The 19,165-nt window shown below is 44.1% G+C and overlaps 1 protein-coding gene across 9 annotated transcripts in view; it reads left to right on the top strand.

Moving 5' to 3' along the window:
- LOC118510758 overlaps window positions 1-19,165 on the top strand; it is an 88,890-nt gene that overhangs the window by 51,310 nt on the left and 18,415 nt on the right. For all 9 annotated transcript variants that reach the window (XM_036053063.1, XM_036053052.1, XM_036053042.1 and 6 more), the window contains 2 exons: window positions 99-224; window positions 8,680-8,955. In XM_036053063.1, the coding sequence (XP_035908956.1) occupies window positions 99-224; window positions 8,680-8,955 (402 nt within the window). The remainder of the gene's footprint in view (window positions 1-98; window positions 225-8,679; window positions 8,956-19,165) is intronic.

Raw genomic sequence — 19,165 nt, 5'->3', positions numbered from 1 at the left:
CATCTTTACTATATGATCTATTAACCTTTCTTTCTTCTCTTTTTTTCTTCCAAACTTCACATTAATTTTCGACCATGATGAACGTGATTTACCTACAGGTACTGTGCACCGATGACTCTGCTCGGCTATCTTTACATCCGCACGTCCCGTGAGTTGCGTCCTCCGGATGGGCCACTCTCGATAATGATGTTCGAGGCACGGGCTGAGGCACGAAGCCGTCAGATGTAAGTACTGGAACACTCACTCCCACATCCATCAGGAAATCCCCGATTTGTCGGCCAAGTTCAAACCCTGATGGGTTAACGTCGTCCGTGTGTGCCCTCTACCGGACGCTGCCTACATTGCGGCCCATTTGACGTTCACGTTGTCCACAGTTTCGTACTGGCGTTTCTTATCCGGTGTGCAATAATTTATCGATTACTGGCAACCCCCTCTCCAGCTTCGACGACTTCCCCTCGTCAACACTCCTTCGCAGGTTCTCTTTGATTATCGATTTGCTGTGAAGCTCGCTAATGAGGTGCCTTTGTGATGAGCTCGAGAAATCGAAAACTGTTGGTAGAGATTTTTTTGCCTTGACCGAAACCCAATTCCAGCAGAGAAGTACATCAGGACATCATTGAGGAAAAGAAAATTGGAAAAAACTGATCCACAACTGCATCTTTATTAGCTGTGAATAACGACCCAAGAACTACCTAACGAGAATGAACCAAATGTAGAATTGAAGAATTCTTACCCACAATCCCTTAACTTTGACGGTACCATATCTTAATGTACGCGCGTTTATGCGCTGTTAAGGGCCACTTCCAGCTACGTGTTTTGTTATCGCTGGCCGGGTTTGAAACTTGCTGCACGAAATTTGCACGACTGCACCATCTGCTGTCCAAAGTTGGAGATGGGGCATTTCTCATATCTATCGACCACTCCGTTTGGCTCTATCTCTATATTTCTCTCTCTCTCTCTCTCGCTCATACTTGATACTGGTGCCGATCCCAACAGACATTACCGATAGTGGTTTTATGGCCTCTGATTAGATTGTCCCCCAGGCCCGTTGGCCAGTCGCTGGTTCCAAAATCGATCCAGCTGACAGCTGCTCTCACCTCACTGTCAACCCGCAAACGACCACCAAAAATTCCTCCTGAAAAGAAAGCCTCCTTTGAGTCGTCTCACAACGGCGTGAACATACATCTGGTGCGATCAACCGTGTGGTTCCATCATCCAAGATCCTCCTACGCGGCAGTTATGTGCCGCGCGTTTTTCATCATCACGGCCACGACGACTTTCAATCACATTACCTCACTGGTGGCCGTGCTGCTAAACGGTCCTTGGCGGGAAATGAAATTGATGTGTGCGCGTATGGTGGACGAAATAAAAATCTTGCCCGCGTGTGCTAACCGCGCGCTCGGATCCTTTTTGTTTGAGAAGAAAGAGTCCATGAGATGTCCATGAGCCCTACTGTGACATCTAGCGCGAAGACCAAAAAGCTGCTTTTACACTTCATTTTTCACAGTTTTCTTTTTTTTTTTTTTGTTCAATCTAATGTATCGATGGTGCTTTGCATGGGAAAGGAAACAAAGAAAGATAAATTTGATACGAATGCGTAAAGTCTGCTGGCTGGCTTCCCGATCGAGTTCATTTTTCATTGCGCCTGTTGAAGCTGCGGTAGCGTTACTGCTGTAGAAAGATATGTAACGCTTTAGGTGAATGCGCCCGAACGTAGGCAATCGTATGTATTCGCTCTGGTTAGTTCGTAGCTTGAACGTAATTTAATGCACGTAGTCACCAAACTTTATGAGTGTGTTGGTGTGTGTACGTGAATGTATGCAAAATTAAAAAAGATAACTTCAAACTCTCTTGAGGAAACAAAATTTTCACAGCAAAAAAAAACCTCCACTTGCTCTGTCGTTTTCGGTGTTCGGAATAAAATGTTGACGCCATTTTTTTTGGTAACTTATCCGTAACTACCGAACAAAATGGCACCACCCCACTCAAAGAACTTTGCAAGCGACTGTGGCACGAGACCAAAAAACAAACACACCGGCTGCATGCCAGTGACCGATGTAAACGATAGTTTTTCCCTAAGCGCACCGGAGAAGCAGAACCATTAGGGAAAGGGAGTTATAGTTTTAAGGAAGCTTCGTTCGCCTTTAAGTTGCCAACGAGTAAAAAAAAACAAATCCCCGAAATGCAAGATCCACTCTCGGCTATTCTCGGGTGTCGAAAACTTTTGATTACACCAAAACCGTCCGGTCGGTTTCGGTTTTCGAGCTTTGATGTTGTTTTGGTTGGAATCTCTACTTTGCTGGCTGTTAACTGAAATCAAACCCAAAGGTGGATGATGCATCAGCGAGACTACGTTTTTCAAGTTGGAGACCGATAACGCTACATCAGCAGTCACTTTAAACTTGCAATGCAGCCAAGTTTTAGTAATTTCTAGAATAATTATGTGACAAAAATTGGAAATTAAAAGTCAAACTTAAGCACATCCCCAGGCACGCTTTCCAACTCTCCCATAGGAGGTTTTTGAAGTTGCGAGCAAAGCAAAAATCAATGAAGCCAGCAAAAAGGTGTCAAACCCACTAACACCCTGACAATTTACCGACCAAAACCACTCTCGGGCAATTGGTAGCAAGGTAACCTCGAATCCTCAAATCGGACGGAATTTAGATACTGCTCTTGTACAAACATTAATCATCTCCCGAAACTTGTGCCTTGGAATAGAATCCTTTGAATGCCTTTCCCGATTTTGCAACTAAGTGAGGTGAAGAGGAAAAAAAAACCTAGGAACAATAAGTTGGTGTGCTGAGGTTCTGGAGGGTTCAACCCTATCGACGCCCGTTAAGGGTTTTCCAACGGTCAATCCAGCTCTGTGCAACTGGCGGGTAGCAACTTTAACAAAACTCAAATAAACATTTGACGGTAACAATTGTCATGGCCGAAAGGTGTGTCTGGATGCTGCTGGACGAGAAAATGAGGACTTTTGGGTCCTCCGTATTTTTTTTTTGTGGAGCAGAATTTGGGCAGAGCCTCATACTGATGAGACTCCGAACCCCAACCAACAGTCCAGGATTACGGACATCCAAAGGACTGTTGCATATGTTATGGCAGTTGAAGTCTTCTTGTTTTTTTCCCCCATCCTGCCATCTGGCGGTCGATATTCGTAACGTCTGGTTCTGTCATGTGTGGATCAAACCAACAGCAACAAAAAAGTAGAACGGAAACGGGCACCATGTATTTGTGCTGATAGTTCCGAGTTAATGATGCGCTATTAAAAGTTTTGCGTTGCGTAATTATTTCTATATACCTCGACGTACAAAACCCCAGGAAACAATGCCGAGTCTCGGTGTGGTGTGTATGTGTCTCCACTGCATCTGGTGTACCTCGCTGCCATGCTGTAGCGTACGGCAAGAATATATGCGCTTTATTGTGTTTCTATTTGCTTACTGTAGCTATCTCTTATGCTGGTTGTGTTCTGGCAATATCTGAAGGAACCGCTTACTACTGGCAATCAAAAGCAGCAACAACAAAAAAAAAACTCTACCCGGATGCCACATAAACAACCCTGTCCCGTTTCCAGCTGCCGTAAAAACACGCCATAACGGCAGGGCCACATGTTCATGAAACGACCCAACTCCTGGTAGTTTCAGCGACACAATATCTGATGATGTTTGGGCGGGGGATTGGAATACTGGATGGCTCCAAAACCAACCCCCTCGCCAAAAAACTGTACCCTTGGGGGATGTTTGGGGCGTGAATGAAATGAACGAAATTGCATTCCAGCTTGCCCGCGGAATCCAGCAAAAACTGTGGAGTGCAATAAATATATGGGACACATCCTGTGATCCCGCGTCGGTTAAGATAGCGCGATTGCTCTAGGTGAATTTCGCTCTCTCTCTCTCTCTCTCTCTCTCTCTCTGCCATTTCTGAGGTTCAGAGTATGGGGAGTCTCTCTTTTATTCCCCCCCCTCCCCCTCTCCTCCAAGTAGTTGCACCTGCTATTGCGAAAACTCGGGGCGCTCGGACGATTACTTGCGTTTTTTTCGGAAGAACAGATTTCGCCACCAAACTCAAGCAAGCAGTAGCTGGAAGCAAACAGCACCGACTTTGGAGAACGGGAAGCATCACAGCTCCGGCTCGGATAATCGGATTCGATAAAGGAAGATTGAAGATTGGAGGAGCCATCTGGGTTGTGTCACCCCAAGAAGCAACCCGATTTATTGAGCTATCAGCACCGCTCGGTGTGAACGCTGGCTGGCAATTCGCGGTCGAATCTGTGACGATCAGGCTTCAAGGACAAGGGGGACCCGTTCTTCCCTTGCCAGTACGTCAATCACACAGCAACACCTTCAGAGCGCGTTTGGGTGTAAGAGTTCCGAACGGTTGACACTATCGTTTAATAACACAGTCGCAGATCTACAAGAATAGCAAAGTTTCAAACGGGATTGTAAAAAAACTCACCGAAAATATTGATGGCTTTTAAGGTCCGCTACGCAAACATTTCTCCATTCTCTTTGGTTTTGGCACCAAAGAGGGCGCTAGTGTGACAACGCACTAGTACACCGACACTAAGTGACTGTGAGAGGCGGCGTTCGTTAAACGAAACGATCTGCGGTACTATCAGCCACACCATTTTCTGATCTTAATTGAGTTGCAAACTGTGACTACGGGACATCAGCCATTAAGCTGGAAAGATCCGTGCTCTGTAGAGGGGGGTGGAGGAAGAAAAAAAAATACATCGAAAAATTACAAAATTCGATCCACTGCGGTGATTCCCGCGAATCGTCCACTCGTCCGCAGATATTGATTTGCAACGGTTTACAAATATTGGATTATTGATGCTTTAAAATATAAATAGCGCACTGAGCTGCACAACACAAAAACAACAGCAGCAGTAGTAGTTACGCTGCACAAAGCGACGTTACCATAGCGACGGCTGATTAAGCCGCTGGAGGCAATTTTTAATTGAAGCATGAAACTTCAACCCATCGGCAAGGGTTCACATTACAATGCACCACCCGGAAATGCAACAGGTTGTAGGAAAAACTTGACAGGAGTTGCAGACGCTCAAAAACACAGCAGTGTATTGGGAGTATTCCCGGTATCAGAGTTCATTTAATTTTGTACATATTTTTTCCATAGAAAACCTGGTGAGCTGTGCTAATGAAAAGAGTCAGCAGTTCGGAGTATATGAATATTTTAAAACCCATTAATTGAAGCCACCGTGCGTTCGATGTAAGCATCTGAATGTGCCAGGCGAGGAAATGAGATATTTTAGCATTCGACGCGCGTGATTCCCCCCCCCCCCCCCCCCCCCCCCCCCATACTGTTACTGGTTCTGACGCATTTAAACTAACGGATTTTTTGAAATTGAAGAATTTAAGATCCTACATCCAACATCGAGGACGCGCTTGGCAAACTATAACTATAACTTCAACTTCAGCGTTTCGCAGCCCTCGCCGGGATATTGTGCTTGGTGCACTCCTGGTAGAATGCACAACGAAAACAAAAGTGTGACAAACACTTCTATTGGATTAAAATAAATAACCATACTTGGCCGCGAAATTCCATTCCCGGCTAGTGCGGGCGACTTGCTCATCCAGCGCTTTAAATAAATAATCACACATAATTTACCCCCGGTGCACTTATTCACTCGAACACTCGGAGTTTGGAATAGAGCGAAGGAGAGAGAGAGTGAGAGAGAGAAAGCGAGAGAGAGAGAGAGAGAGAGTGAGATAGTAAAGCCACCAGACAGACGAAAAGTTTTCTAAAAACGTTGTCTTCCCTAACCTCAAAACCTGCCAGACTGTGTGTTTGCGGCTGTTCGGATGAAGTAGCACTAGGTCGGAGAGTGGAAAGTTGAATTTAATATTTGATTACTTTAATACAAACGATCGTGCGACGTTGTTCTAACTCGCGCTGTGTTGGAGTTCGAGAATTTTGATGTCGTCTATGTTAGGTGGAATGGAAATTTTGCCCAATATAGGATCACAGGTCCGGTAAAGTTGAAGTGCACTATATCTAGATACAAATAGCTATACTGGGTTCATATGAGTGCCCTATTGGATATGTCCAATGAGTAAGTTGAAATTTATTCAGCATCAACATTATTATGTTATTAGGGATCATGTGATCAACTCTAACAGACATGTCCAAAGCTGAAATTGAAGTTTTCTATATCTCGACACAAGTAGATATTTTGGAGGTCAAATGAGTGTTGTACTGGACAAGTCCTGACTAAGGTTGAAGTTTACTATATATCAGTATAATCAGATATCGTTGGGAACATGAAGATTCCTCTGCTGGACATGCCCAAAGCTTAAGGTTGAAGTTTACTATGCATCAACTTTAGTGGATATCTTAGGCTCGTATGAGTATTCTAACGAACATTAAAAAAAAAGTTAAAGTCCACTATATATCAACACAATCAAATATTTTTGAGAACATGTGGATTGCTGCACAGGGCATGTCCAAAGGTTAAGTTGAAGTTCACTATTTCAGGAATCCTCTATTGGACATGTCCTAAGCTTAAGCTGAAATGCATTATATCTCGACACAAGTAGATATTTTTGAGGTCATATGAGTGTTTTACTGGACAAGTCTTAGCCTAAAGTAGAAGTTTATTATTTTCTTCTGCCATGGCTCTACAACCTCAAACGGTCTCGGCCTGCCAATTTCTGTGACTTGAATTTACTCGTAACAAAGTAGCTAGCGCTGCGTACGGGGAGGCGGTCTTGATGGAATTTGTGCCCCGGTCCAGCCGTGTGAAGACCGGCGCCGTTATTGCCTTGGCCACCGGACCACCCCAACATAAATTTACTATACATCAACATAATCAGATATCTTTGGGATCATACGGATTGCTCTATTGGACATGCTCAAAGCATAAGTTGAAGTTCACTGTTTCTTCGAGCAGAATGCTCTACTGGACATGTCCGAAGCATCGATTTTAATGTTAATAGTTTAAGTGAACTTTGGGACAATTCTTCAGTATCAAAAAATAATCAATTCTCTCGAGCGGTCAACTTCAAGAGACCTCAATACTTTTAACTGTACACTGTACTTTTAAACTCCTAGAGGACACTTGTAAATTATTTCCAATATCTCAGGATGCTCTGATGGCTGCTTCATGTTCAGTTCAATCAGTCCATCAAATTTTATGCATAGAGATTCTCGTGATGCATGTACCGAAGCAATTAAATTTTGGTAGAACCGTATTATAAAATACTTGATAAAATTACCGTTGTGTGTAAAAAATCGGCAATACGGCACTTGTCGTCATAATTAAAATATAAATAAATAAATAAAAAATATCAAAAAATGTTTCAATCACACAATCAGAATTTAGCTCTGAAACACTGCAAGAAGACCACCTCTTCTGATTCTTACGGCTGTACAACCTCGAAAGGTCTTGGCTTGTCCTTGCTGGTTCTCAGTCTCTGGGTTTTACCAGTAGCTGGACAGTCAGTCCTGTGCACGGGTAAGAAGGTACAAATGGGATTTGATTCCCAGTCCTGCGGAGTGAAAACGGGCGTCGCCATCGCCTCGGCTATCGGACCGCCCTTAGATCTTATAAGCTTTGTCCAACATGTCAGGGTGCTCTGAAAATTTCGCGTAAGAGTTCATCAAATTTAAACTATAGTAAAGCAAGATGTTCAGCAAAGACATCTTCACTGATGAAGGTATTGAATCGATTTCACTTCAAAAGTATGAAACCCTTTTATTACTCGGTAGGATCGTCGTATATCGAAACACATTGCAAGCACCATGGAACGATTGTACTGTGAAGCACCTACTGATAATAAAACCTACCACGAAGTAATACACCACGCGCTCAGAGGCAAGAGTTGGTGTGTCTCGATAACTCGCCCGCTACGAGATATTGTGGGTATCAACAGCAAACAGAAAAAAACAAGCAGAAAGTATTAAAATGCTTACAGGCTTTAAGCCCCCCCCGGAGCCTATTGTCCGTGTCAAAAGACGATGGACAAAAGGCGGGCGAGTGTTTGCAAGTGCTCGTAAATAATGATGATACACACGTCGCGGACAAACCGAACTGAGCTTCGGCGCTAGTTTTTCTTGTTTGTGCCAGCCGAAAGAAGAAACTCGGCGAACAACGGACGAGTATCGAGAGATTGAAGAATGGGTCGTGGAAGAAAATTTGTGTGTGTGTGTGTGTGTATGTGTCCTCACCGTTCCGGGAAGGCAAGTTCCAACCGACCGGTACCGGTGTTGGAAATTATCAGGAACGCTCCAAACAGCCTCTCCTTACCCCGAACGCCTCACGCGCCAGAAGTGCTTGTCACACAAATGATGACAAATGTACATACGAGACCAGAACATAATGGATGGAATGATGATTCGATGACACCCGTGCCGACAATCCATGACCATGAGTAGGCAGGATGTCCTCTAGGCGTCTCGCTTCATCCCAGTATCTCTTCCAGCGCTCTCTGACGCTCAAGTTCTTCAAGTTACCATTAGCTCACGATTAGTGGCAGAAATTGTTTCATGTCTCCGGTCGTTTTTTTTTGTAGTTAGCCGCATTTTGCTGTACGTCCCCAAGAACACACAGTAACTTCAGCTCTCCAACCATGGTTGAATCGATTTTGCTTTTAGCACAGATTTTTGCACGCACTTACACGGATGACACTTTTCTCGATTCCCTTCCCTTTTCTTTCGCAGCCGTCTGTCTAAAGCGGGCCGTGGAAAAGGCACGTCCGGAACGGCTGGTGGTGGATCGGCGGCACGCGAAGGCACACCGGAACAGAGCGGAACGTCGGGCACGGCAACGGGCAACTCGCCAGCCATCGCAGCGTCAGCCAATTTGAGCGGCAACTCCCGGACCTACGATCTGTACGACGCGGAGGCGGACGTCAACCGGGAAAAGCGCACCCAACGGCACCTGGGAGCGATGGCCTCGTCCCAGGTACTGTGCGTCTGTCCGCTAATGATTCTCAGGTAAGTTTGAAGCGAAGACACCAGCGTTGGGTGACAGCCCCACAGCCACAGACCAACTTTACGGACGTTTCCATTAAACATGACCGGTCAGAATCTGCTAGCATTAAGCATTCCGCTTCTTCCACTAAAGTTCGCGAACGCCTTGTGGAACTGTTGGAACTCCGTCGTGTCAGGCCAGGACGGACAGGATGTAAAATATTCATTATGAATCATTCACTTTACTCATCCCGAACCTCACACAAATGCTCGCATCATGATGTCAGATGGACCAGCTCGTACGGAATTGCTCGCATAGGACGCGAGGACAAATCGCACACAATTCAATTGACTTGTGCTGCTCGATCCTTCACCGAGAGAGAGAGAGAGAGAGAGAGAGAGAGAGAGAGAGAGAGAGCTTGGAGTCTTTATTTCATTGTCCCAAAAAACCATCCATCATCTTGGTGTCTTGGCTTTCAATTACGGGATTGCCTAGTTGTTTAGCGACTTGCCACGGGAGCAAATCTTCCGGAAAGGCTCCTGCCTACCACCTGAGCCTTTTTTTATATTGTGTGTGTCTTCGTGCGCAAAGCTTTAAATAACGAGGGAAAAAAAGTATCGCCCAATTTCTTGAATGTTTAATCGTCATTACGGTACAGCAATTTGTTACCTCAGTGCGCTCAATTATTCGTCGGAAAAAAGGCTCCCGAAAGTTTGAGGACCAGATATTGAACAAACAGCAACATTGCGATTGTAGATGATTCTCGGTGACGATGTGAGAACTCCTAATTATGACAGGTGCTCAGTACATCAGGGGAGCTGTGTTGGATGTCCAATATTTTTGTAGTAACTGTGTTAGCGTACGTGAGGATTTGGTTTATCTCCCAAAACACTAAATCCTCTTTATAGGGATAATTTGATCCTCAAAACTACCTATCCTACTGTTGCATCCTCAACGAGACGAGAACATTCCTATTATTTCTGACACATCACCCGAACCCTGATGTGTGTGTGTGTGTGTGTTGATGGTTTATTTGGAGGAGCATTAAAACCACCAGCACCAACTTTTAAGCCATTTACGACGGATTTCCGGGATAATAATGGTACTCCAGTGAATCGCCCACTGATGGGCAGAATATGTGCTACCACTTTGCCGTCGGCTAATGCCCCATCGCGTTTTAACCCATCACGCGTTGCTCAGCTTTACTAATGCTCAAAATCGAAACTATTCCTGTGCATCCTGCGCATCTCCGCTCTCATTACTCGGTTAAATCCAATAATCCTGCCAGGTATTGCCTACGCCACTCGGGAGCGGCAGTCAAGCATCGTAAAAGCTGAGTTGCTAAAAATACAAAATACGGCTCAGAATAGACTGAGGAACAACAACAAAAATAGACAGTCAAAGGTTGAAACCTACACCTAATCCTTTTAATGCTTGCACACGGCTTCCGCAACGGGAAACTGCGGCCATTAGGTTCCGTCATGTTGAATCGCCCGGCTAGTCCAAATCCACTCGACATCGCGGGATAAATGAGACTACAAGGCTTGTGGAGACTTCACAACGAAACACACAAAAAAAATGGTGGAAGCTGAAGGTCCTTTATCCCTAGCCTTAACCGCCAAAAGTACACCCGTGGGTGTGTTTGTGTGCGAAAATTAGCCAAGAGATTAATTAGACTCGAGACCCGATAAAAAGGGATGCTACCAAGTGATGAGAATCACGAGCATCGGTGAACGATAAGGCTACCCTTTCTCCACAGCTTCAGCGGTGTCCTCCAACCCAGCGTGTATGGTCTCGGTGTCCTTCGGCGTCACGTAATTAATGGGCATGCCCTGCTCGTTACGGTTAGCTCACCTTGTGCACCGTTCGGAACCCGTACCGAACGGGGATCGCTGAAGATGTGCGAGACTGTTGTAAGTGTATTATCTGATCAAAAGTTAACGTCTTCCAACAGAAAAAATATCCCATTCCGATCAAGCGGGAAGCGAAACGCGACGTTATGAAAACTTGCTAATGCCCTAACGATGAAGCCACTCTTACTGAGGGTTCAAAAGTCAGGTGAACTTTGTGCCCGTGTGTGTGTGTCTCGTGTGTATTTATGTATCATCTTTCCCGTTAAGGCTTCTGCTGTTTAAGGCCAGATTAAGGCAGGTTTCTCCCATAAAGCGAGCGTTGCAAAGCAAAGAAAAGAAGATGCGAGGAATTGCTGAGGCCACATCAAATTTTCTTCTACCCTGGGAGAAGGAGAAAGTGTACGCAAGTGAATTAGCTGGTAACGAAGAAGTTAATATACATTACCCAATGACATTCGCGCTGGGGAAAACGGATAATACGAGTACGATCTGCCTGTCGCTGAGGCTGTTCACTCCGTTAACTTCACGGAGGTTCACCGCAAGTCATCAAGCGAAGCCTGGTGGTAAGATTGAAGCCTTCTAAAAGAGAGAGAGAGAGAGAGAGAGAGAGAGAGAGAGAGAGATCTGAGATACAAGAAATGCTGGATTAGGACAATCTGTGAGGAACGGCAAACAATTTTGCTCAATTTCTTTTGAACCTGCGAACCTTGGACTTCGGCTTAATCTTGCCAACAGTCAAAAATTGTTCCCAGGGTTGACTTTCGCCGTTTGCTATAGTATCGGTTGATGCTTAATAAGCGCTGGATGGATGAGGACGGCCTCTCGTGGAGTATCCAGACAACTCGAACGAACCACACATGCACATGCCTCCAACATTGCCGTCTCATCAAGAAAAACAGCGAGCCTGTTCTTCGTTTGTTCTCGTGGGAAAAAGAAGGGCGCTTCTCTTCGACTAGGCGGTACTTTTTTGGTTATTTATTCACCACACTGTTTCTTTGTACAACCGGATGAAACGAGCACACGGTATGGCTTCGGTAAAACGACGACATGGGATCCAGCAATGTTTCACGCCCACCCTACTAAAGTGAACCCGCCGCGGTCCTTGATAATGAGGATAATGGGGACGATGTGGAATAGGTTGAATTATGAGAAACATCAGCAGACGGTGATAATATAGGAGGGGGTGTGAGCGAGAGGGAGTTTCCCAGGAAAGCAAGAACACTGAAAAAGCCAAGAAGTGTTACCGAGCTAGTGAGGACATTAAACAGCCTTTCGAAGTACACCGACGCTTCCTTGACGGTGCCGACTAGCTGGTCTAACCGTACGGCGAACTGTAAGAGCACCAGGAAAATACTTCAGCTTTTGCATTACCGGTATCCAATTAATTAACTTCTGCTTCTTCTTCAACTCTACCGTTGAACCCAAAAACCGCCGCCATCGTTTGCCCTTTTTTTGACATTTCGATGGCACTTCCTGTCACAGCCCTGGGTCCATCGATGGTGTGCCTGGTGTTTACTTTGACACTGCTGTTGTAAGGTTCCGGAGCGATAGAGTACTGTAGGCGTGTACTGCGAGACAACTGCGCCAGAGCACATTGTCGAATGATCAACATCGAGCGCACAGTTTGATGTAGCTGAATTGATTGAGTGATGAAGTGGTACCGGCAGCTACTTCCAGAAGAAAGTTTTTGTTCCTTGCTATTATAGTCCTGTTGGAGCTGCAGCTTGAATTTATTGCAACACATTTTTCATCTTATACAACGTAAAAATGGATGCTTTTGGTAACTTTTGGCGGGTCGTTAATAACTCGGCTTTTGCGGTGAACATATCAACAGCATGACTCGATCTGTCACTCCTTCTGCTCTCACTCTTCATGAAAAAGTCCATTAAAGACATTATCAGTTCGGTCGGTGCCAATTTCTCAAATCATCCTTCTGGAAGACATCACGGAAGGAATCACCTTATTTCTTGAGGGCAAAACATCCTTCAGAGCGTCTTCAGTTCAGTCAGTTTTGGACAGAGTCCATGTGTCTGAGGCGTTTCTGAGTACTGTTACCGTGAGAACAGTACGTTATGTTTCTGGTAGAGTCCATATCTCTGAGGTGTACCTGAGCATTGCAACTACACAATGTTTGCCGAGTCTCAGTTCTGAGCAGTTTCTTCAAGCTGTTTTACTAGTGGATATCAACTAACGCGCATATCTTCAACTTCTAGTTCCAGCACGACTTAAAAGGGCCACATTGATCTTAGCCGAGGCAAGCCTCTGCTACATGTAATTCACTACTACATATTAAACTACTTCAACAACCAGGACTCTTTAGTCTATTGCTGTTTGGGTGAATTTAATTGCTCTTCAATATTGAGGTGAAAATGCAGTTCTCTGGCGGATGAGGCAGTAGCGGCGCCGATCTTCAGGATATAGATTCCCATCCCCAGTTCTCGATTGATAGGAATAACAAACTAAGGCAAGGATAAAAACTAAGTTAAGCAAGCAATGGCAAGCCAATACCTCTTGAGACATTAAAGACGATTCATTGCACAGCTCGAAAAATCTTTCACATGAACGGGACTCCTCTCATACGCATTAGACAGGCTCAACATCTCCAACGGTGTGACTGAGCTCAGGGACTTGAAGGGGTTTCCGACCTTATTTGACTTCTTTTAGAATTAAACTAACTGCTATACTTTTATTTATACAATCCCGATCTAGTTATCCAACTCTACCATATGCTCCTATCCATCCTACTCCTAGTCATATCATATGCTGTTGCGTCGCCTAGCGGGCACTAGACCAACTTCGCAATATTGAAATTTTGAAGTCATAGTGGACTTAGACCTGTACAAGTTCTAAGCGTTTTTAAGTGAAGAAGATTATTCAGCCTACAGTATGTCCAAACGACAGTTAGTACTTTTAAGCATATGTAGGATTTTAACTGACCGTGATTGTGATCGGGACTTGTGACCGGGACTTGTGATATTTGCGATGGCTTACTCAAACTTGTGTTGCTCGCTTGGCGTTCAGTTAGTTACTGTATATTCATCGTCCGTTTACATAATTCATTCGTCTGAGTTCATTCTATAATTCATTCTAATTCATGGAAGGTGCCTTACTTTGCTATAAAATTCAAAACCTTAACCTTAACCCTGAAACGTCTAACCATAAATTCATACCAATACCTAACTCAAATTGATATGAAAAGCATATTCAAATTCCAACAGCATATCTCAAAATCCTTCTTGTCGGTGCTCATTTTACGATTCAATGCATGATAATTGAACTTTTTTTTTTATCTTCCTGACTTTACAAAGATTTGACTACAGGAACCACTCACGACTCAGAAACTCGCACAGCAGGAAGGCAATGATGCAACCTACCTGAGCTAGGCACACACTTAATCTATTTGCTCACGTCCAAATGTCCTTTTAATTGTTGGAGTAACGACTGGCCTGGGTGTATGCCAGTGAACAAATCACAATTCTAATAATATAGCAATACTATTGATTGATATGACCTCCAGCGTACGTCCCCAGTCAACAGTCGACCAATTCCAAACTGAGGATGGAATTTTTCCTTTAGGGGTTTTCGTTGCGCTCCTGCTCCATAACCTGTCCTGGCTACTTTGATGTAACGGTCGCCTTGTAACAGCTATAAATAATAGAAACATATCAATGGAAAAGCAATCAGTTGATTTGTGAGCGCGTGTTTTTGTGTGTGTGTGTGTGTGTGTGTGTTTGTTTGCGTTGTTGTTCGCGCCCCGTTCTGCTGCCAGTACATGGACATTTGCACTTGCCGGAATCCATTTGCATGATGAAAAGCATAGCAAACGCGTGCGCTTGCATTGTCACGACTTTGGACCAGCAAAATGGCGCTACATTGGTTTGAGTTTGTGTTGATTCGAAATGATGAATATGGTTATGTTTCCATATTGTCCTAGAAATTGCCCCGCGAGAATGCAGTAATACTGCGTCGAGCGGTCGATTTTTGTTTTTACTCTCCCTATTGTTTTGAGATGATTCGATGTAACTTCTTGGAGGGAATTTAATTGGAATTTTCGAATGATTCGATATCATGTGTGTGTGTCGGTGCTGTCTAGAGAATCGACTGTCGAAGCATCACCTTTAACATGCTTGAAATTAGACCATTAAAGAAAGAGAATAGAAGAGAGATTCTTGGTGATGTCCTGTTCTATTTTGCTTGAAGAACTTGTAGCCTGGCGTTACTTCAATCCCGCTGCCAATATTCAATTATTTGTGTCCGTTTATTAACGGCTTTTTGTTTTGTTTTCCTCCAGCCGGTGTTGAACTTTCCCAGAGTCCATTAGCGTAGATCAAAATCGTCCCGTGCCGCGAATTTTCGTCAGGATGCTCCAGTGTTTTGACAAGCTCCCTTTTAGAAAAATGTCGCCCAAGCTTGTCTCGGCTCGAAAATTGTTGCTTCCTCTTTAACCGGGTAGCGGAAACGAAAACCCCCCTCCACCACAAAACACACAGAACCCAACCCCGACTAATGGAAAACAGATTCAGATGAATGAAGCTGAACAAACCCCAACAAACGGAAGAACAAATCAAATCAAAGCGCTTACTCCCTTGGTGTGCTTGTGTATCTCTGTGTCTATGAGTGTGTGTGTGTATATATAGAAGGGTTTTGTTGTAAGAAAAAATATGACACAGTGGGGAAATCAAAAAAAGATTTCCATTTTTCGCTTTCACCATGATTTCGCGGCAGTTTGTGTGTGTGCAAACGATTACGTTTAAATTTGGCTATCAAATATCGTTCCCCGGGTCGGCGCGCTTACTTCACCATTCTTTCGCGTCCATCTTGGAAAAAAATGAAACACCCCCTCCCGTTTCAACCGCCCCCTCCCATCCCCTCTACCCTATTCTTACCAGTGTAGAGGTTCGGTTTGAACGAAATTGATTGCCGAGTCCTGCCGAATCGTCGTACAGGGAGTCAGGACGCTCGGCGTCGGCAAATATTCTTGGAGATTTGAATTCTTTATTTATACACGAAGTAGCTGAAGTGGTTCCCTTCCCGTCGGGGTTTTGCTGTTCGCGACGGGAAGATTCTTTTTTTTTGTTTTCTTGTTACTCCCACCCCACTCTACGATTCGCAAATGATCAATCGTATCCGATTGAAAGAGCGAAAGAAGAAAAAATCGGGGTCAATGGAGCTAGGACGGTCGGGGCAAGGGGAGTAGGTGGGGTGGGATTTGTTTAACTTTTGTTTCGAACACCTTGTTACGTTTCTCGCCATGCTCATCACGCACGAGCAACAGTTGCGTGCTCTTTTTTTTGTTTTTTGCTAATTTTGGGGCCATGGAAACCCTTTCTCCTTCCCTTTTTTTGTAACGAATTAAGGCGATTTATGCTATTCTGGCACAACCCGGTTCGGTACGATTGGTACGCTGCGCCGGCACGTACCGTAACTCTTTCATGTGTAATTTAGATAGATGGAAATACGTCAAGGTCAATGTTGAGCTGCTGTGTGTCTTCGATGTCTTGCTCTTGCACGTAAACGTGCGTCAAACAGGACGTACGTGCGTATCGAATTAGGCTGGTTGCTAGGTGTTGGAGAAGAGCGTCGTGGAACTGATGGAAAAAAAATATTCGGATCTACCTTCTCACTAAGCGTGGCAAGAAAGAAAACTGGGTAGAGTAAGAGATCACAATTCCAGGGAATGGCTCGTAGACTTGAACGGCTTTCAGAAAACTTTAAACGTTTAAACGGGATTTTCTATAGACAAATAGGAAACTTGTCCGTTAGAACTCCACTCCACTTGTTGTGGAGGACTTGGAAAAACTACAAGATCTCTTAGACTTCGAGATCTCAGGTTCCTATGGTTTGTTTGCATGATAAGATCTCTTTGTATAAAACGTCCCATGGTTGAAGCAGTCACCTTATTGGACAGTGAGCACGGCCAAGAAAGGTGAAGATTCCTTCGGAGAACTCTAATGGATACAGAGGTTCCTTTGAACGACGAGGACCCACGGACGACAAGTCATTCTTTCGACGACGAAGGATTTGGACAGACATGACACTCTGGACGTGGAATCTTCTCAGTCGAAAAATTCTAAATAGCCAAGATGTCCTATAGACGACAGGTGCTTCGTAAGGAATCCATCCACGCTTTTGTTTTATTCACATATTCTTGATTCTACTCGTAAAAGAAGTCTCATGGATGATGGGGTCCTCACGGATGGTGAAGATTTTTTAGGCAACAAGGACTATTGACAAACTTGGCTTTATGGACGTAAAAAATCCAGATGATAAGGTTTCTTGAACGAAAAAAGTAGATTTGAAAAAAAAAGTTTCTAAGCAGACGAAGTGCTCTATCGTCCTGATGAGGTCACATAGATGGCTCGTCCCATGAGTGAGGAGGTCTCTTTGAACGGTGAAGACAATCACAGAGGGCATGACCTTCTTTCGACGACGAAGACTTTCGATTGACTTGACATCCAGGACGTACAAACTCCTTAGACAATGAGGTCTCTTGAACGAAAAAATATTCTAAATAGACCAGGTCCCATGAACGATGAGGACCCTTTAAGGCCTCCTCCACACGCATTCTTTTGTTTAATTCATTTTTAATAGCACTATTGTTAGTATGCGGTTAGGGGCGGTTCGGTGGCCGAAGCGACAGCGGCGCCGGTCTTCATACGGCAAGACCGGGGTTCAAATCCCATCCCAACCGCCTCCCCGTACGCCGGACTGACTACTTTGCTGCGGATCAAACCAGTCACAGAAAGCCAGAAATGGCAGGCCAAGACCTTTTGAGGTTGTAGTGCCACCAAAGAAGAAGAAGAAAATTGTTAGTATGCTTGAAAGTCCTAACAGCTCTATATCAAGCTTTAGGCATATTGCCTGAATTTTACCAACAATATCCTATACGGATCGTTTTGAATATACCGTCTCTTCGTGCACGAAGTCCCATGGAATCCCTTTTGACGGTTACTTTAAACGACTTTTGCGTGACTTTATAGACGTAGCAACTGCTTAAGTGATCTCTTAAAGACGATCTTTCTTTCTAAGTACACGAGTTATTTTTTTTTTTCTTTCAACGAGGACTTATGGAAGAAGTGGCCTTACGGACGCAGAAATTACTTAGACAGTGAGATCTCTTGAGCGATTCAAGTTTCTTTGTAGACTTAATGCGTAAAAGATGAATTCTACCGAGTACCCATAATATCTGCTGAATCTAATACTTGGGTGGAGGAACTAATTATTTCCCAAGGGTGACTGCCACTCTGCCTGTTCTCAAATTTTGTCAACCGATAACAATACCATTGCAGATTTGCATAAAATCATAGAGTCAATAAACCTCGCCCGATTGCACTGGATCAAACGTTCAATAGCTTATTATCAGCTAGCAGGATTGCAAAATAAGCCATGAGCATGGAAATTGGAGTTTAACTCTACTCGAATTTGAGAAGTTGCGCGGTTTTTCATGGATTATCATTAATTTATTTTAGGATTTGCTCTCGAATGGTCTTATGAGTACCCACGTCAGCGTCATCGTGCTATAACGATCCGCTAACACGCATACACAAATCGTCATCAACCAAAAAAAAGGCCATGCGAAATGAACCGTTTTTGGCAGTTCAATAGTAACGCTTTGTAACGCTTTGTTGTAACGAGAGGCGGTAGCGTGCAGTACAAATTAAAATAATTATTTATTCTCAGTAAACCACTGCAGCATTGGTGCATGTGCGTTAGCCCACTGCATCGTTTCAGTAAATACTTCGAACTCATTAGGATTACATTTCACACCTCGCTGCAATACAATGTATCGAGATAGGAAAATTGGTCGTGGAAAGTTTTGTTTTTTTGTTACTTAAAAATGTAAAATAATTAATTTGAGAGCGTGTACGCGAGAGGTACGCAAATATTTTACACAAACGCTCGCTTCCAAACGTCAATAGAAATCAACTTTTTCGCGTGAAAAAAAAAAACCCTGAAAAACCAACAAGCCAAAGGATTACTCAGCGGACAGAAGTAAATCCAATTACGATTTTAGGCTGCCGGATTATGGCGGATCCGTTAAAAGGGACCCAGTTGGCGGTGGCATAAATATTCGGAAGCCACGTACCTTGTTGCCAGTCTACTATAAGCGGTAAAATTATTTAAATCACACCATTTTCTTTTTGGCCAATTTGGTGGAATGAAAATCGACAAAGGGAAGAGAGGAAGCTTTGTTGAAGAGTGAACAGACGCTTTGTCGACGAGTGAACAGAGTTGAATGTTGATTGACTTCTTGGGGTCCCACTTTTAGCTTCCTAGAGGTATAAGAGCACAATATCCTGATTATCAAGAATGTCAATTTTATGCTAGCTGTATGTATGGTTCCCCCTGTTTGACTCCGTCACCTAACCCAATCACTCAC

The sequence above is a fragment of the Anopheles stephensi genome, chromosome X (genome assembly GCF_013141755.1).
Source record: "Anopheles stephensi strain Indian chromosome X, UCI_ANSTEP_V1.0, whole genome shotgun sequence".
NCBI classification, from domain to species: Eukaryota; Metazoa; Arthropoda; class Insecta; order Diptera; family Culicidae; genus Anopheles; species Anopheles stephensi.
This window is presented reverse-complemented; position numbering and strand designations above follow the sequence as displayed.